Source organism: Grammomys surdaster, unplaced genomic scaffold (genome assembly GCF_004785775.1).
Source record: "Grammomys surdaster isolate TR1022 unplaced genomic scaffold, NIH_TR_1.0 269, whole genome shotgun sequence".
Taxonomy (NCBI): domain Eukaryota; kingdom Metazoa; phylum Chordata; class Mammalia; order Rodentia; family Muridae; genus Grammomys; species Grammomys surdaster.
In genome coordinates, this window is record NW_021604710.1 from 2,147,445 (window position 1) to 2,168,686 (window position 21,242).

A 21,242-nucleotide genomic window follows, 5' to 3' on the forward strand; every position below is an offset into this window, starting at 1 on the left:
GAGGTATGACACCTATGTATAAAGATGCCATGACGGAACCCATCATTTCTTTATGTATTAGTTACTTGTTGCTCTAACGAAATACCTGACAAAAGCAACTTAAGGAAGAGTTTAATTTAACTCAAAGTTTGATGGTATAGTCCATCATGGTGGGCAGGTCATGGTGGCCAGAGATTGAGAGAACTGCATACATTCTCTTCGTTTATTAGATGAGAAACAGAGACCAATTAATGTTTACGAAGGAAGACAGGAGAACAGCAGATCTCTATTGAACTTGATGAACCAGGAGCATGTGCCCAAGTGAAAAGCCTCTCCAGGACAGCCAGCCAGAGCAGAATTAGCCCAGGAGAGATTTAAACAGCAAGAATTTGGGACCACACTGGGGAATTAACAGTCTAGAGAACAGATATGTAGATTAAGGGTAATCCCTCAGTAATTATGCAAGAGCTGACTAAATAATCCCTAGGACGTTTCCTTGGTTATTGGGTGGCAGGCAAAGTCATATGAACAATTAATAGTTTATTAAAATTCATTTACAGGAAAGTATACTATTAAGCAAAATGGCCTAAAGACAGGAAGAACTACAAGTTCTCTCATAGTTAGATCCTTTCCTCTAATTACATCTGTAATGTGTACGTATGTGTATGTGTGTGTGTGTGCTTGTGTGTGTATGTGTGTGTGTGTATGTATGTGTGTGTATGTGTATGGATAGATCCTAATTGTGCTAAAAGGAGACTGAGAGAAGGTAGAATGTGAGGCTAAGGAAGGTTCTAATAGGGCTAAAGAACACGTGTGACATGAAAGAGGAAAAGGGATTCTGGGAGAGGTTACAAGGGTAGATCAAGAGGACACCAAGGAATGCAGGAAGAAGGTACAAGAAAATACTAAAGCACTTTGTCTGAAAATGCCATATGGTATTTAATAAGCTAACATGCTACTTAAAAATAGAAATCTAAAGTTATTGAAATATAAGATATGAAATACAGAAAAAAAGATGAATTTAAAAAAAATTCTGGCCTGGAGGAGATGGCTTAGAGGCTTGGAAAGATGGCTTAGGGTTTAAGAGCACTGGCTGCTCTTCCAGAGGATCCAAGTTCGATTCTCAGCAATCACATGGAAGTTCACTAGTTCTAGGGCATCTGACACCCTCACACAGATCCATTCAGGCAAAATGTACATTGAATAAATAAATAAATAAATAATCAATAAATAATCAATCAATCAATAAATAATCAATCCTAACCAGAGAATCCTATATCATAGTTAGACACCATTGAGTTAAAGCAGTGAGTGTGGAGGGACAAAGAAGGAGAAGAAAGCCTATGAACTGTCAGAGAAATGTGGATGGACATTTGTGGGTACTTGAGATATTGGAAAAGACACATACACACACACTCACACACATACACACACACACACGCAAACACACACACATATACACACACACCATCAATGAGTTAATTTGTCTTGGCTATGTACTGCTGGGTGTGAAGCCTACACTTCAGTGTAGTTCACGTGAATGAAAACTCCTAAAAGGAGTATCTGCAGAGATGTATTGGCTAATGAGCACTTCAGTACTGCAGAGAGACAGACTGGTGCAGGTCCAGAGGATAATTACTATATCTTGACTACGTTATGGCTCTCTAGAACAAGCATTCTTTGTCCTTCTCTGTGTCAGAACTAATGTCTTATGACAATATTAAAAAAACCTCTTATAACCTATTAACTTAGCAGGCAACTAGCTTCTATAATCCAAAAGCTAAGAATGCCAGCCATCAGATAACATCTTGAGTCTATAGGCAAGCTTCCCTCATCTCAGTGTAGCTGCCTCTCTGATGTACCTTCCAGTGAATTTTAAATTTTTCTTGATTTACAACTTTCTGTGTTCTGTAAAACTATACAAGCTTTGTAAAACTGCTTCCACTCTGGAACATGGAATCTGGGAAACCGAAATCTGTATTCCTGGGCTATGGTCATTCAAAATGACTCCAGCATAAACTCTTATTCTCTTTAAGATGAGAGCTATGGTTTTTGTTTTAATGTTGAAATACTCACTGAGATTTCACTGGGGAAAATTAAGTTTTCCTTTATAGACATTTGTCAACTGGAGACAGCCTTTTAATTAGGAATGGAAGGTCATATTCCCTCCCCAGCCCCAAAATTATTTATTTTATTTTTTGAAATTACATTATTTCCACTTCCCTTTCCTTCCTCCAAACCCTCTTACATAACTCATCCTTACTTTCTTTAAAATTAATAGTCCCTTTTTTCATTAATTGTCATATACATATGTGTGCGTATGTGTGTGTGTGTGTAAATATATACTCCTAAATATAACAGCTCACTCTGCATAATGGTACTTGTATGAATATATTCAATGCTGATCCTTTGGTATTGGATAATTAATTTCTATTTCTATCATCTGCTCCTGACTGCTAACATTATTTTCAAAGATAAATAAAGCAAAGAATCTTATCCACTTAAGTAAAGCAGCATGGGTATCAATTTCAACTTCATGAGGCATCATGGTAAAGGATGGTTAGGGAGGTTTTCCTCCCTACTTTAGATCTATTGAAATAGGGAGTTATCAGTAAAGGTTTGTGGTAAGATACACATTGAAGCTTAGTTGTGAAAGAAAGTTTATACTGTATGACAGTTGAGTAGAAGAAGAGGCAAAACTCAAGTTCATAAGAAGAACAGCTCAAAAAACTTCAGAGATTGCTTCCTTGGATTGCAAGGCTATTTCAAGGTTCACCACTTGGATATTTTATCATAAAATTTATAATGAACCCTTGAGTAAACTGAATTCCACCTGTCAATTTTCTGTTTCCTGGCAATAGGAGACATTGCTGCTTTAGCTGCAACTTAGTCATCAACACAAATGTCATGGCCTATGGTGATGTGTTGCCAAACACAATGACATCGACCCTAGAATTAAGGTTGTTTTTCTGGATCTCTGTCCATCAGTACAAAACTCCAATTTTAATAATTTGAAAGTCACAGAAGAAGTATATAAATGACTGTTTGCAACTGCAAACACATAAATGACTTGTATAAGTGTGTATGAAAAGCCAGACAGAGGCTATCTTATGACTCCCTAAAAAAAAAGACTTAGAAAAGAAGATTCAACCGTTCATATTAATTGTTGGTCTTCCAGAGGACCCAGGATCAATTCCTAGCATCAATGTCAAGTGACTCACAACCACCTACATTTCCAGCTATTGAAGATCTGATGCCTCTGGCCTTCTTGGGTACTTACATGCACATATGCACCTGCAAATAAATATACATCATTAAAAATAACAAAATCATTTTTAAAAAAACTAAAGAAGAAACCCAACTCAGAATCTATGTTAATTTATAATTGCCCCCAATCACTATTTTTTCAAGAAATAAAATTCAAAGAGCCATATGTTACTCCAAACTTTTGACAAATGATGCCAGGTTTTTTTGAACAATCAACAGAAGGTAATTTATTTCTGAGAATTCCATCCACAGAGCAGGAAGGGAAAAAGGTTCTGTCAGGAACATACTTTATGAAATAGAATAGCCATAAAGAACAATGCCTCTGATTAAATTTAGTTGTAAACTGACTTCCTGCAGCTGCTAAAAGTGATCTCGCTCTAAGAATTTATTCCAAGCTCAGGAATGATCTGACAAACACAGCCCTTTGCATACACATTTGTCCCTCTTCTTGTACCCTCAAATGATTCAAAGCCACACACGATAACTTTAAGCTCTGTGATTTACATTTGATAACCACCCTACTCAAATATATTACTAAAGTAATCTAATCAATAATTCAAGATAAATATACCCTCACAATTTGTTGTGTAAGCTTCTTTAATACCAAGCTTTCTGGAGTAAGTACTTTTTTAAATGTGCTAATCATTTCTCCTGTCCATCATTTTGATTCAAAGACCTAATAGTATTGGCCTGCTTCCAGAGCTCAGTGATTTGACTGTATAGATACTTTTCAAATAGAAACTTATAAAACTTATGGCAGCAAATGACGAATCACTGCTCAGGGTATGTTGTACGAATTAAGCAGAACCAAGAACTTGCTCTTCCCAAAGGAAGGCGTGTGCAGGTCTCCTTCCTGTGTACATTAAAGCATAGTGAAAACTGTATTTCCTATCTCTGCCTGAAGTACTTGAAAAAAATGAAAACAAATTCCATCACTAAAGCAAGTTGTCACAGGGAGGTGGAATTAACTATTTTATATAGTGAAGGTTATTGATTTCAAATTTATGCTCAAATTCTTGCTACCAATTTATTACATAAAAAGGTGTATATATTGTCTTATCTTATAAAAATATCTAATAAGACTGACCTAGCATTTTCAACATTTTTTATCTGATACGGAAAATGTAGGTTATTTATGTGAGTCTTTTTAATCAGTTCTAAAACCCTCATTGTTGACACCTTCCAGGACTTTCATTAGTTCTAATTTGTATAACTAATGAACATCCAGAAGAAGCTCTTGAGAAGCAGTGGCAGACGCCAACTAAGAGGTAAATGCAGGAATGGGGTGGTTTATAGTTTGGTTTTTGTTGCTGTTGTGAACATCATTACGAAAAGCAGTTCAGGAAGAAAAGAGGTGATTTGGCTAACATGTCTGGGTCACAGTGTATAAGAGAGGGAAACCAAGGCAGGAACTCAAGGACAAGAACTCTGGAGGCAAGAACTGATGCATAGGCCACTGAAGAGTGTTACTTACTGACTTGTTCTCTATGGCTTGTTCAGCCTGCTATCTTCTACATTTCAGGACCACCTGCCCATAGGTAGCACAGACCACAATGGTGCATTCTTAAATGAAGAAAATATCCAACAGTTTGGCCTACAGGCCAATTTTATTGCGGTATTTTCTCACCTAAAGTTCCCTCTTTCCAGATGACCCTAGTGCTGGGGGTCTTCCCTGGCTCTTGTTTGCTGACAGGGCCCACAGAAGAGATAAAGAGTCAGAGAGGGAAGGGAGGGAATCAGGCAGGGTCTAGGGAATCATGCATCTCTGAATAACTAGCATCCAGACTACTTCTTTATTTATACAGGTTTCACAGAACAAAAACAGACTAACAATTATCCAAGAAGTACAGATTATGTGTTTGATTTTTCATTACATGTCCTAGTTTATAAGTTCAGTCACAATTAGTAAGTACAAACAAAACAGATTTTATTTTTATTATCAACCAACTTAAATAATCTAAAGAATGTCATCTCCAAAGCACACACACATGATATGACAGCCTGCTTGTAGGCTAGAAGTATTTGTAGCTTGAAAGCACTCCAGACAAACAGAAAATATCTGAACTTGTCTTTTTATGAATAGTAAATATCAATACCTAATTCATTTACTGTATGTTTCATCATTTATGCTATAAAGTAGGAGAAGTTTTAGTCAGTCTATCTTGTTTACTGAGTTTGATTAATCCAGAGCGTACCTTGTATGATGCACTATCTTTAACCTACATCTTTAAAGAGTTCTAAGCTTATTGTAAAGGGAGGGCTTTTAATCAGTAATCTGTCCTCCTGGCCAGTCAGTTTGTCAATTGTCTCTGCTTACCCTGCACCAATTATACTGATTGAGTTTGCTCAGGGGCAGACACTCCAAAAAGATGCCTGGAGTAATGGCTTCATCTATTATGTACTTATCTGTGATTAATGATCTCCAGGGCATTAGGAAGACTTCCAATTAGGGCCAGAAAAAGTTATTTTATGATTTTTTCTTAAAAGACTCAGACATAATTTTCTCAAAAAAGGACATAAAATTAATCATAATACAGAAAGTCTCCAAGAATGAAAGACATAGAGACCAAAACCCAAAAGTGGGAGATACGAATGACAGCAACTGCACATTCAGCTCAGCTTTGCTGGAACTGTGTCAGAGAGCTTTGCTGGTTTAGTGACTCTCGCCATTTCTAGCAGATATGCCTGTACCACCCTAGCTTGGGTCAAGTTCAGAAAATCTAGCACAGATGTATTAATTGTGTAGAGTACATACACAAATTCATAGTGTCCCATTCATTAGAAGATTACACACCAACAAAAACAGCACACTACTGATAACACATTAATATGAGCGAATGCACAAGTATTTGGTAAGGGAGAGAAATTCAGCCCAAAGAACTGCCCGTTATATGACACTCTACAGGGCTGAGAAACCCACAGTTCAATTTCAAAGAGATATGATCCAAGTTCTGGGGATAATAAATATGTTTAACTCTTGATTGTGGTGGAAGTACAGAATTGTACATCTCTTCAAAGATAGCTAAATATCAAGGTTACAGCCAAAAATCACACCCAATCAATGATAAGTAAAATTAAAAAGAAATTAAGGGTCAAACACTACATCTTCCAATGCAACCATAATTTGAAAAGAGCTTGAAATTATTGTGTATGTAGTACAAGTATTTGCAAAACAGTTCTTAGGATATGTGTGTGACACTCCCATGAACTTCATCAGGTGTCCACCAAGCTATCAAAAATAGCTATAATAATAATATATAATATAGCTATCACTATACCAAACCTTTGAAAGGTCATCCTGAATTTTCTTTGCTTATGCACTATTTTATTATCAATCAATGTATTACTCTTAGTCAGAATTTCTCTATATTCTCCACAGATAGTTATGTATTCCTGAAACCCTTAACATAAGCAATGGCAGCCCAAGTTCTCCAAGTGGCCATAAGCGTTGCACTAGTGTAGCAGCCGCACATTCAGATGGAATCTAATGCACCTCACTACAAAATTCCTAACCTCGAGCAACTGCTACCTGCTATGAAACGGACAGAGAAGAAATGGTTGACTAACTTACAACATGTCACTGCTTCCTCTGAAGGCATAAAGGACACTTGCTACCAGGATGCCTGAGTTAGTTATGCTGGTAAAGGCTTTAAAAGCTGCCTTAGGAAGTGGTCTCCATGGATGCTTGTTTAGTTACTTGTTATTTTTTATTTTTGTTGGTCAGGTGTACATGTTTCTGTCTATGTGCACATGTGGGTGTAAGGTGCACATGCAAGTACATGCACGTGGAACATAGAACTCTGTTGAGTGTCTTCTGTCACATTCTTTATGGGGGGCATTTGTTTTCTGTTTGTTTGTAGTATTGGGGGTCATGTCATGGTGTGCACATACAAGTTAAAGGACAACTTACATGTGGGGCTATGAGAGGCAGCTGGGTACCTGGTCAAGAACAAGCCTTGAACCCCGGAGACCCTCAAGGATTGTAGGAGTTCTGCCTTGCTTCTGGGTCACTGGCTCCTTTCACATAGCTACAGCCACTCCCACAGAGAGGTTTGTGGCCATGAGTCACATAGCACAGGTAGAGGGCGTGACTATAGGCCACAAAGCCTAAAGATAAATCTCCATATTCATGAGATACCTAAAGGCCAGAGGGCCTAGCCAATTAGGCATTCCTTCCCAGACCCTCCTCCTTGAAGAAGGTATTTAACCTCAGGCCTGCCCTGAGAATACTAGGAGTACAGCTTCATTCATTTTCTGCCACGACAATAAAGATCTTAAGACCATGGACTCTCCCTCTTCTTTGGGGCTGTGGGGAACCGCGGAGAAAGTCTTCAACTACAGAGCCGCAATCTAATCTCCCACCGATGACCTCCCTATGTTCCAGCCAAGGAGGCCACCAACTCAAGGGAGCAAGCTGAGCCAGCTATGACCCAGCCAAGCAAGTTGCCATGACCAAGAGTCTCATCCCTGAGACTTGCTAGAGCTTCTCTCCCTCTCCTCTTTGGCTGCGGGTTGATCCAGCCTGTATGCTGCCCATCCCCACCTCCACCCTCCTCGGCCTTTCTATGACCTCTCAGCAGCACCTCAGAGCTCAAGGGGTTGGGATCAGTCGGTTTCCCCGCCACCTCCTGGCCCAGGGACTTCCAACTCAAGAGCTCTGCCCCCCCCCCACACACACACAATGTGCCAGACTGTGTTCCCTCCACAAACAAAACACAGTCCCACAGCTTCTCACAGCCCGACATCCACCCAGCCCCACAAGTGGAGTGAACACAGTCAACTGCCCACGCCTCTGCCTCCCTGAGCCTCAGTCCCAGCCCCTTCCGGCTGCAGACAATTCAACCCAACAGGACCCACAGGCACGCTACAGTCCAACACTGACAGGAGTCAGTAAGTGCTGTCAAGTGAAATCTAGGGCTCTAACTCGGGTTGTCATGTGGGTAATAGAGACCTGAATTTAGGCCATCCATATTGATTAAGTGATCTCCCAGGTCCCGGTTATTTCAATTATATTTTCATCCTGGTTTACCTGGAACACAGTTTAGTATGGATAAGTGGAGCTACAACATTCATCCTCTAGGAAGTATGACCAATCTGCTGATTGGAGACTTGCAGGCATAGAAAAAACTGAAAGTTTAAACAGGGATCTCTTTCCAGTGCTATGTCCGATACATTCTAGAGAATCACCTCACATCACCACTGAGTTGTATCCTCTACTCTGAAATGTTAACAGAAAAAAAATTAAGTGCTTTTTTCACTAAACAAATCTTTCTTTCAGTCCTATCACTGAGTAAGAGTGCTCGGCAGAGAACCTTTTGTATGAATACAGGCGCATCTTTGAGAAGTCTGTCTTTTAAATTACAGTATTCCTTCCTATGCATCTAGATACATAAAATAATATCTGCATAAAATTAACCTGTAACACTTCCTATTCAGATTTCTGTATCCATCATTTACTCTGAGAAACAAAGATGAAAACAATCCTCACCATTTCAAGTATCTTTAGACAGAACACCATCAAGTTATAGCTGATTCTTAGACTGTTCTGCAAATTAGCCTTAAAAATCTCTAAATCCCAGTCATGAATAACACATACACACACACACACACACACACACACACACACACCTTTTACATTTAGCACTAATGTCCATAGTGTATGCTGTTCTCAAACTTTTAATGAATCCAAATCTGAGTACGCTGTTCAGAATAAGATGCATTTGATAAAATTAGAATGAAAAATAGTATAACAGTTTGTCATAAGTAAAACATAAGCTAAGTTATTTTAAGCAAAAATAAATATCATGTTTAGATATAAAACATTTATATCACATATAGTTTCTTAGTGCAAACATAATATATGCAATTATGAAATATTTCTTCAGCATTAACATACTTAAAATCTAATTTTACATGTGAGAAAACCCTTGCTTAAAAAAATAGCTTAGTCTCAGTGACATCTCTGTTGAGATATCAATGAAAGAACATTAATCCAACAAGTTTTCAGATGCTCATTAGTGCACTAGATATTAGAGGCATGCAAAGATGATCAAGTGTGATTACCAAAATCGAGCAGCTCACCACCCAGTGAAGGGTATAAGCCACGTCTTCACAAGATAAAATGAGAGAGTAAATAATTAAAAAGCATTATGCAAAGTTAAGAAGCAATAGATCACTAAAAATTTATAATCTAGTAAAGGACGTAAGTCCTTACAACTCTAAATCAAGGTAAAATAGAAATGAGACATTGTGCTGTATAGGCAGGAGCACAGTGAACGAGACAAGTTGCAGCAGGCGGGCTGGGAGGAGAGGGGTGCTCAGGTGCAAACTCAACGTCAGCTGAACACCGGTACACAGACAGCACTGCTACAAGAAATGCTGTCCTCCATTAATACTAGTCAATAACCAGCACAGCACAGGATTTTCAAGTACTGATTAGTCTGTTCAGAACAGAACCTTCATAACTCTGTGTACAAGGTAAGCCATGAGACAAGGCCCAAGCAAAACAAGAGAGTAGAATATGGCATGTTTAGACAATTCTCTTTGTGTACGAATCAAAGAAAAAAACTAGACATATCTGAAAAGATAACCATAACTCAAGGAGTTTAGCTTTTGCCATGAGACACAGGAAAATCTCTCTCAACAACCAACCACATAGGCACTTACAAATATGTACCTGTATGCATACACCATGAACTACAATGATCCCATGCCTCATAATTTATTATATACTGAATATTTTCTCTTTATATAACACTAAAACATAGTACATGCGTTTTTCATTTTTTTAACTTTAAGCAAAGATTTATTCAACTTTTGTAAATATCTTGATGCTAAAAGACCATACTCTTCGTACACAACATTCACAAATGATAATTTAATGAATTGACAGTTCAGTAAAATCTACATTTAAAAAATATGTGTTGATTACTAAAATCCACAAAGACATTCCTAATTATGCATACATAAGGTGTGTGTCCTAGCATTTAGTCCTTACATTTATATTTAGAGATACACCTGATAACCAGTTACCTCAAAATGAGACTAAATTTGCAAGATTCAGCAATATCAAGTATTCACATTCAAAATTTTCTACAAACTAATAGTACTCCTTTCCTATGTACCCCTCCCCCACTCACCCACCCCCTCATACACCCACCCACCTCCACCTCACCACTCCCTCCTCACATCACCCTTCCCTGGGGCATCAAGGGAGACAGATTTTTTTCATTGTAACCCTGCCTGTCCTGGAACTCACTCTGCAGACCAGGCTGGCCTCGAACTCATAGAGATCTGCTGCCTCTGTCTTCTGAGTTGTAGAAGTAAAAGCATGCACCACCATGTCTCACTGTGTAGCCTGGGATCTCACTAAATTGACCTGGGTGGCTTGGAACTTAGAGAGACCCATCTGCATCTGTCACATTAGTACTGTGAGTAAAGGCTTTTGCCATCATACTTGGCCTGGCCTGTACTCATGCTATTATTCTTGAGATGGTGCTTTTTAGAAAGACAGTTTCTGGAGATTCCACTAGTTTTTCTAATATGTTAAATAGTTTGGTTTTTATTTAGTGGCACTAACCTGTATTTGACAACTTAAATAAAAATATTTTAATAGAACATGAAATCAAACAATCTTTTAAGTATATTATCATGTAAATACTTTGAGATTTCATTTTAAACAAGTGATTAAATTAATTTTAATATTAGTTTGTAGAATATTTTAAATGCATTTTTCAATATGTTATTCTAGCACACAAACAACAGGTTAAATTGTAATACTGTCAAACAAACTTATTGTACTTCGTCTCACTTCTTCCCCTCTGTTCACACTCACCTTCTTCTTCCCACTTCCTTCTCTATCTGGTTCCCTTTATCCTCTCAACTGAACCCAACTTCTACTTTCTTTTATGAATTTGTTTTATGTTGTGTGCATATATGTATACTCTATGGATGCCTGGTGCCCACAGATGCTACCATAGAGCAGTGAATCCCTGAAACCTGAGATGTAGAATGTGGTGAGCCACCAGATACAGCTGGGAAACAAACTTGAACTTGGGTCCACTCCAGGAACAGCAAGTGTTCTTAACCATTGAGCAAGCTCTCTAGCCCCATCCACTCTTATTCTTTTAAAATTGCATATATGTCATCAAACCTACAGACGTGACTTCAATTCCTAGAAGCCACACAGTGAAATGAGATAATTGACTCAGCATACGTTGTCTTTTGACCTCCGCACTCATGCTGAGACCACACCAGTGTGCACACATATACTAAATAAGCAAGTAAGTAAACAAATGTTAAAAGGGATGTGTTAACTACTCAAGAAGCTAGATGACTCCTGTGTCCTCTATTTTACTACACTGGTCTACAGGCTTGTTTCCATGTCAATACTAAGTTGCTTTTGTTATTGTGGCTTTGTGGTATAATTTCAGGTTGGTTATTTCGCTCTCTTTGTCACTACCCTTTCTGCTACTTATAGATTTAGCTATCCATTCACTCTATAATTCCATATAATTGTTGGGATTCATTTTACTAGCCTTGTGTTGTAAGCCATTGGTCAATCTCAATCTGTAGATTCTTTTCAGACTCAATGAAAACCAAGAATCTTCCAAACCCCAAAGCATTCATTAGTAAAGATTAACATAGAAGTTCACTTAAAATTTAAGTAAAATGACAATAAGTAGAATCCATCAAAGAGTTGATTCTTGGAAAAAATAGACAAGATTAACAAACCAGCCCAAGAAAGAGGGAGATAACCCAAGATGGTCAAATGAGAGATGAGAAGGGGGTTAGTTGATAGAGTCCAGGTAAAGAGAGTATAAGTACTTCAAAAACTCATATTCTAAACACCTGAGATATTCAGAATAGATTGGTAATGCTTAGATATATATGGCTTGCCAAAATTAAGTCAAGAAAATGTAAGTATTTAAGTAGATAAACAACAGTTAAGAAGAATGAACTCGTCTTAAGAAGTCAGGTAGGAAAAGGAAGTTCTCTTGAGAGAAGAGTTAAGACCACAGGCCCCACACTGCTTCACAACATAAGAAAGGTGGGAGCACAACCAATCCCATTCTATGAAGTCAGTATTAGTCTTATAACAAACTAGTATAGGCACACACAGATTATAGACCATGGTTTTTGTTTAGGAGCAATTTTTGTTTGAAATGGAGATGTATTGTTAGATTATTAATTTGAGATCTGTCTGAAATCAAAACCATTCTAAATCTTATAGAATGTTAAAGTGGAATAACTAGTCAAATATGCATTCATTTCAAAACTCATTATGTAAGGTAGCTGGGCAATTTTCAAAGAAAAGAAGTTTTTGTATATCAAACTTACACTCACTTGAACAAGTAATTGCTGGCAAGTGAATAGTAATCTCTATTGTTTCAAAGGGTAGAATCAATAGACAAATTCAGTGAAACTCTTTGCTGTTTAGGAAGAAATAAATAATAGATATTTTTGATTTTTTTCTTTTTGTTTCTTCCTACCCACTATCATACTGATTACCATTCTTTGTTTTGCAGTAGAAAAACAGATTTTTTTTGTTTACTTTTTATCAAACAAAACCTGATAGCTGAAGGTAAGTTGCTTTTAGGATTAAAGCAAAGGCTGATAACTACTGAAGTAAGATGGCTTGGATATGAGGCATTTACTAGGTGGAGTACGTCATACACAGAACTGCAAGTACTGTACAACTACACTGCAGGAAGCATCTGAAATACACTGTCAGCGTGGGGAATGGAAGCTTCCAGAGCTAAAAGCATCAGAGGTGAGGAGCCCCCGACAGAGTAATGACAATGACATGGTAGTGAAACAAGACAAATCAGCTCAGAGGCCCACACTACAGTGTGTCCAACACTGTACTCAACAGCACTGTACTGTAAGATTAGCAGTGTGCTGAAGGTAAAGTCTCATGTTTACTGTTCTGATGACAACAAAATGTAACCAAGATTCTGAGGAATGAAGTGGTTCCAGTGCAGAACTGGAGCTCCCAGTGGTTAGATGCCCAGCTTCAATGCCAGCCTGGGCTATATAATATATCCAGGCAACCAAGGCTACCTAGAATCTCAGCAAGTCTGAGAATCAAAATTTATCTTTCAAGGTTTTACAGCACTAGACTTAATACTCTAAAAGTACATTGTGAGAGAACATTAGATACACTCCTTCCTTATAAGGTGTATTTCTAGTGTTTAACCATGTACTGTCTATGTTCCACAATAACTAGGCATTGCATTTCTGCTAACTGAAAACAGCTAAAGTCAGCAGCCACTTCTGAGTCTTCTAACTCAGTGCAACTCAGATGCACCAAACCCAGGATCATGCCACTACTGTGCAGAATGTCTTCCCTTGGTGTTCAGCCATCACCTCCTCCTGCTTCTCTTCTGTCTGCCATCCCTCCTGTGCATTGTCGACAGCCCAGTTCATATCCAGAGTGCTGCCTCTTGAGGTTCCACAGCACTGCATCCTCCTGAGCCTCTCAGACTGTTTGCCCGACCTCACATGCCACCCTCAGTCCTCTCTCTCAAGTGGCCCTGTTGAGAAGCAGGGCAGCTGGCAGGCCTAGCCATGGCCGAGGACATACACCCATTTTGTTTAGGTGCTCCACAAAGGCTAGCTTCATTATAGACTGATGTCTAGAAGCAGAGTGGCAAGCAGTGGGAGTAACACATCAGGCTTTGCCTCTCAATCAAAAGGAGAGGGGCCCAGCGATGACTCACTTATGCTGCCCTAGATAACCCTGCTGTCCCTGGATAACTGTGCCATCCCCTGCTTCCACCTTGGTCTTCCTTTCTACCTCAAATGTACGAATGCTTCATGTTATCTTCAACCAGACATTGTTCTTTAAAAGAATCCATTTTTTTGTTGAATAATTACAGGCCTCTATAGTATAGACACACTTGCTAATGAAAAAAAAATATGAAAAAAAAAAAGCCAGCCTCAGCCCACAAACTGTAATTTGGCCTTTTAAAGCTCAGTGTTTTGTTGGTGTTTTATTTTGTTTTTCATTGTGAGGGCTTTTTGTTAAAAAATACAATTAAGAGGAATTATGTGTAGTCACCTGTATCCAATTGGTTTTACTGGTCAGGGCCTGGAAATAATGAGATTTATTCAAAGGATTTAATTCCCACGCAAAGCAGTTAGCTTCACTTATCACTTCTAGGTACTCTACCCTTCCCCAGGCCAACTATGTCCCAAGGCATCAGAGTAAAAATCACTACAAGCATCATTACAACCTGAAAATCAATGAGTATTAACTACACTGCTTCACTAAACATCTTCATATGTAGACAAACAATTGTAAGATAAATTATATACATTCCTGAATGTCTTCAATAAGATTATTTGTAAATTTGACGGGGCATAACACCTGTGATCCCTGCACTCAGGAGGCAGAGAACCTGTGAGTTTGAAAAGGCCAGCCTGGTCTACATAGTGAGTTCCAGGACAACCAGGGCCATGTAGTGGAAACCTGCCTCTAAGAACAAAACAAGAAAATCAAACAAACAAAAGATTATTTATAATATGATGAGGAATACTTGATTGTTACTTTGAAATTAAAGTAATATCAAAAATAATGTTACCTGTTTCCAAAATCACTAATGTTTTGCTTTGAAATATGAATAAAAAATGTTCCCTTTTATCATTGGGAATGCTTGGCTCAAATAAATAAAATACCCAATATAAAGATCTGTAATTCTTCATAAGCATTTCAGATGGTTCTCAGTATCAAGGAATAGGTAGAAAGTGCTAATTTAATACTTACCGAGTCCTGCTTTTAATTATGTTCTTGAGTTGGGTCTATCGTTAGAGAAATAATGTTCAACTGCCATGTTCCTGAGCTTTGTCTACCATTAGGGAAATAGTGTTCAAGTGCCAACTACTTGGTAGCAACCAGGATATAGGCATGAGACAGACAATGCTCAGTTTATAACCTGAGCCCCGTGACATGACTTCCTATTCTGAACTATATGCCAAGGTACTTTTTAAATCAACTTAGCTGTTTTACAGACATTGTCCATGTCAGGTATTTGTTAGAGAAACTTGCAAAGTTGTGTAGAAAATAAGTAAATGAAATTTAATTGTCCTAGGCTGTCACTATTATTGCCTTTTTGATAACTGCAGCCAGTCTCCAGACGTTAGCATCTGATCTCAAAGGAAACACAACTTCTCCACAATATGCAACCAGCTGCTCTCAACCGTACCTCTGGTATTAGAAAGCTGAAGTTAAACATTCTGATGTTACAAAGAAAAATACATGACTTCAAACCACATATGTTTAATGCCCACACAGGGCCTGTTATGCCATAATATTTTTATTTTTGTTTTGGAAGCAAGCAGGCGATTTCTCAAATGCCAACCCTTTCAATACAGCTACTAACACATATGAGAATGACTGAACAGTGTATTCACAAACTGAGTTTTCACAAACTGTGTACTCAAATCTACACTGTGAAATTCTGTGTTTCCAAATGAGTTGGGCAGCAAACACGTTCACATGTAAACTAGTTTGAAAATCTGTTTCTATCAAACATGTTCACTCATTGAAAAATATCTCACCACACAAAGGTCAGGAAACCAAGACAATGCAAGGAGCAGTTAATTAGAGAGCCTCTCTCCAAGAATCTGTCTGTAACTCAGAAGTAATTAAGAAACAGTAAGTGCTACTGAGATTTATCCAACACTAGTATAAAACCTCACATTTTTCTATAACAAACTAGTTCTTTTCAAGGAGTACAGTTTTTATTCATTTAAAGTGTATTAGTACCAACATAAATAGTCATTTAAGGTTTTATTTCACTCAATCTTTAAAGTCCTCACAAATTTCAATATGTGATAACTTGACTTAACTAGGCTTTAAATTAATAGAATAGAAATAAACAAGAATTAAATTTAAAAACAAGAATAAAGTTGATCCTAATTCTAAGAGATCTCATTCAAAGAAAGAAATAATGCATCATGGGTATGCAGCTGAGTCCTCCCTCTCAGAGGTAGTTTCCTATGATGAATATGAAGAAAAAGAAACAGTCACCAAGAATGATTTAAAGTAAGGAGCAGCAGAAGTGAAAAGCATGCGAACAGACTTGTTGGAGCTTACCTTTCTCTCTCTCCTTCAGTGAGATCATATACGTGGTTGGCACCTCCATCAGCACAGGCTCTTAAGAGAGCTTCAAACAAAAAGAGTACAAATCATGTCAGTAAAGATGGCCAAGCACAGTCTCTGGTATGAGCATCACTAAAAAGCAAACATTCAGAACACACTGCCACACTACCCTGGGTCATGACTTTACCTTACAATATGTCCGTTGTTACTGCAAGTGACTCTACATAGGAAACCAGAACCACCCACAGACTCTCTGCATCTTCTCCAGGCCCTCAGAAGCGAAGTGGAGATGGTGTGGTGCTACCCTGTTCTACATTTGTTTTCCTCTTTTATTACAGAGGCTGGATTTGGGCTTATGAAGGCAGCTTCGGCCAGTCAGTTGCTCTGACTATATTAACATGCTGGCATTGAACTTCCACTGGGAACAGTGGTACTTTCAAGTATCAGACTGTCTCATTGCTCTGTGCCTCCTTTGTCTTCTCTCTGGAAACAATGAAGACAATCCTTTTCTCTGATGTTCTGAACGTCAAAATTATGCCTAAGCAAACGGTGCTTTCCAAAGCTGAGGAAGCGTCTCTCATGTCCTGATGACTCTAAGTCATATTAACACAATTACTTCTTGTCGTCCTTTTTGTCTCTGGGAATTTCCCTGAAACATTTCTGTGGACAGTCTTACCTGAACTCAGCCTTTCTCCAAATGTTTCATTCTTGTCTTCCTTCTGTATGTGACATTCCTTCAACTCTCTTTCAATTTATAAAACCTCTCTTCAATTATGTCAATATCAATATTATGTTAATAATTGTATGTTAATATTAGTTAAGATTACTGTTTTTAAACTATTAAATCAATTTTCAAGAAAGGACCTTTAAGACAATTTGTTGCTACTTTTTAGTACTCCTTTTTCAAAAAAAATTAAAATGAGATAAAACAAAAACACATTGGATTTGGACAAAAACAAAGAAAAAATTTAAAAAGCCCCAGGGAAGGCAAAGGCCCACTTGTCCTCACACTTAGGAATTCCATTACAAACACTAAGCTGGAAGCCATAATATATATGTAGAAAGGCTTTGTGTATGATGCCTGGGTGTCTGAGAGTTCATGTGAGATTTGATCAGGTTGATGTAGAGAGCCTTGGCCTCACTTACTTTTTTTTTTTTTTTTAAATCCTTGCCCTAGGAGTTAAGATTGAACTACTTTTTTATCCTATAGAGTAGGAATGGTTGCAAAATATTGATGATTTAACAGGATATCGTGGCAATTTCTTTACCTTTAACAGACCAAGGTCTTGTCTTCCGCCCCTACAAAACTATTAGGATCAAAACTACTAAGTACATTAGTTCCTTTTTCATTGTAGATTTATATAAGAGTAATCAGTAGTAATGATGCCACAGCCCCAAATTTATGCCATCTGAAAATTTCCTCAACCAAAGACGTTAGTCCATTACTTTCTAATTTAGTCTCAAGCAAGTGGCAGAATATAGCCAGATTGTTTTTTCAAAATATTTCATGAATAGCTTGTATCCTAATTGCTAATAGAGTCTTTATTCCTATCTGCAGGTTTCCACTGTCTGTATTACTCTCCACAGCATTGTCTTTCAGGCTCCAAATAGAACAGCCCATTAAGTTCCATTCTACTGCTTTCCTAGTCCAAAGTTTCAATGTCTTCCACACTAAGTCATTAGCATGAGCAAAAGGCCCAAGATAGGAAAGCTTCAGAAAAAACAAACTACTCTGTTGACCTACTTCTTCATCTTAAAACCATCCTATCACCTTTGTATGTGTAGATTTACCTATATATTTAAGAAGATTTAGAACATTCAACTCTAATTTTGATATGTTAACATCGGGAGAAAGAATGTAATAGATATCTAACATACTCTATGGACAGACAGAAAAGTCCATCAAAGTCTATTTTCTCTGTGATCCCTGACATATATGAAACAAAATCAGGCTAAAGGGGTAAAACACTTAAGTTTTAGCTTGAGGTTCTTCACTATAGTGTAGGGCCATTAAACAATTAGTAATTTAATACTGACATCTAGTAACAACATAGGAACACACTGGGCATTCAATAAACAGTCTTCTCTGCTTTATGTTAAAATTTTAAAAGTATGAGAAGTTTATATTCTTAAAAAGAATAGCCCAAGCTACCACACAACTCAGAGAGATGGCTAGTTTCATTAACCACCCTAAACACTTTACAATGACTGGAACCCAGAATTCTATTATGCTATGAATATAACAGAAGTTCACAGAATTTGTGGCACATTTCCTACATATCAAAGTCATCATCAGTGAAGAGGGAGAAATGAACTTACATAAAATAGCAAAACATCACTGATTGGGGAGCATAAAAAGACTGATTAATAGAAACAGATGGTAAACGATCAGTAATTACCCTCAGAGTATAAAAAGTAATTCTCCATAAACAAAATTAACAAGTATATGAGATCTTTTATGTAAAAATTTATTTACTAAAGCAATATAAAATGTAACAAATAGTGTTTAATTGGTAAAAATTAACAAGCATAATGATATCAATTTCCATACTATATTACATAGTAAAGATCAGCTGAATTCAACATTTAAGTCTTTTTAAGAGCCAGGGGTAAAGATATGTGATAGAGTGCTGACCTAGCATTTGTGAGGCATGGTTTTGTTCCTAGTGATATCATACACAAACAAAAAACAAACAAAAACCGGTACATTTTTCATTTGGTAGGCAACCAAGCACATGCTGCTGGGGAAGAGAATTGAGTGAAAAGCAAAGGTATGTAAGTCCTCTACACTAACAAAAGCTTCATTTGCAATGAGCAGACAGAGGCAGCATCAAAGGAAGAGACACATAAAGGAACTCAACACACCCAGCTCTGCTAAAATTCCCTTTGTTTTTCAATCAAAAAAATTAAAGACTTATTATTTCTAACATATTTTATGTTAGATTTAGGGAAGTTTATGAAAAGACAAACACTTAGTAACTAAATTTATTTATATTACCAAGGTTATAAAACTGAGTTAAAATAATAACTAAGGAAATGTACAGTCTTGTTACACATAAGTTAGAAATGGGGATTTATTCCTTCTGAAGGGAAAAAAATTCACTTTGAAAACAATTTGGTTCCCATAAGGTACCCTAAAAACGCTCTTTACTTCTTTTAAATTTTATTCACAAAAATATTTTCCAATTATATAAAAAATTAAATTCAAAAGAAAATATTTGTAGAATATAGCAAGCAATGCTGGCACAGGTTCACGCAAGGCCACCTGCCACATGTGTAACCAGGAAGGGAACGACTGTAACAGAAGCAGAAGGGGACGGCATGCTAAAGGAACAGTCAGATAAATCACAATAAATTGGTCTCAAAATGTTCATTCGTCATAATTTAAATTGTCCTAAGCATTACTGCATGAGTTAGCTCTTAACGTAAAATGTCCGTTCGCTTATACAGGAAAATTTTTGCAGATTGTCTAGTAATGGTTGAACAATCATTTACTACGCTTCAGGCTGATAAACATCTGAAAACTAAAACTCAATAAAAACCACTGGAGCAACTTTTCTATCTCAGCAGCTCTGGTATATTAAAGATATTTTTAAGTGCTGGTTTTTAACTCAGCATTTAGCAATATTAACAAAAAAAGAACTGCACTCACAGTTACGGGTAAATTGGCGCTTTCAAAATCTTCTGTCGAATAAAACTGAAGAGAAGTAATTGCACTTACTGCAAAGTATACTATTAAAATAATTCCACATATTTATATGGAAAAAAAGAAAGAGAAGAGGAGGAGAGGAAGAAAAGAAAATGTTGCCGTTTCAGTTACTTTAAATCACTGGAGTTCAATTTTGGTCCCAGTATCTATGGACACTGACTAACACAATGATTTTAAGCTAATCCCTACAACTCAGATTCTAATGGAAAAACCACCAAAGTTACTGCGGTGTATGCCACCAAATTAACATAAGAATCCAGAAATGGCAGAAAGACAGTGTACCTAAAGCAAGAAGGGAGGTGCAGAGGAAGATGAGCTAACTTGTACAGACAACTCTGTACATTTACGGTATTTTAAAATGTGCTTCCCGATTGATGCAGAAATTCAATACAGACAACATAATTACGTGTTGAGATTGACAGGATGGTAAGCATAAGGATAATTGCTGTTGCATTCATGTAATAATAGAAAAGGCTGCAGCAGGCACACATGACTGACATGTAAGTATTGGTAGCTATACAATACTCCTCATATTCTCCCACTAAGAAAGTTGTTTTTATATCCACTAGTATGCTACTTGTTTGAATCTGTCATCTTCCAGAATGAGCCTCCTACACTATAGGATTACAGGAACATGTCACTACATTTGGTTTTAGTAATTTTTTTTATCTTTAATCTTTTTTTACAGTCCCGTCATTATCCCCCTCCTGTTCATTCTGCCTTCCTACAGTTCCTCATCCCATTTTTGTCCCTAAAGTTCTTTTAGACAGAAACAATTCTGACTGTGGGATAGCAACCCCATCCCTCCAGTTGATGCCCTTTCTACTGGAGGTGGATTCTACAAGTTCCCTCTCTCCACTGTTGGGGATTCCATCTAAGGTCTCTCCCTCTGAGTCCTGAGAATCTCTCACCTCCTATGTCTCTGGTACATTCTAGAGGGTCCCCTACATCCCACCTACTGAGGCTGTCTATTTCCATTAACTCTGCTGGCCCTCAGGGCTTCACTCCTGGTACTCCCAATACCTGATCATGTTCCCCTTTTCCCCTTTTTCTCTCACACCCAGTTCCCTCATTCCCTCTGTCCTCTGCTTTCTTCTCCCTCTCAAGTGGGATTGAAGCATCCTCACTTGGGCCCTTTGGCTTGTTAACCTTCTTGAGTTCTGTGGATTGTATCTGTATTCT

General features: G+C 37.6%; 1 protein-coding gene across 5 annotated transcripts in view; it reads right to left on the minus strand.

Moving 5' to 3' along the window:
- The window catches only part of Tpk1 (thiamin pyrophosphokinase 1), a 311,282-nt gene that overhangs the window by 204,692 nt on the left and 85,348 nt on the right, over positions 1-21,242 (minus strand). For all 5 annotated transcript variants that reach the window (XM_028776415.1, XM_028776416.1, XM_028776412.1 and 2 more), the window contains one exon: positions 16,346-16,415. In XM_028776415.1, the coding sequence (XP_028632248.1) occupies positions 16,346-16,415 (70 nt within the window). The remainder of the gene's footprint in view (positions 1-16,345; positions 16,416-21,242) is intronic.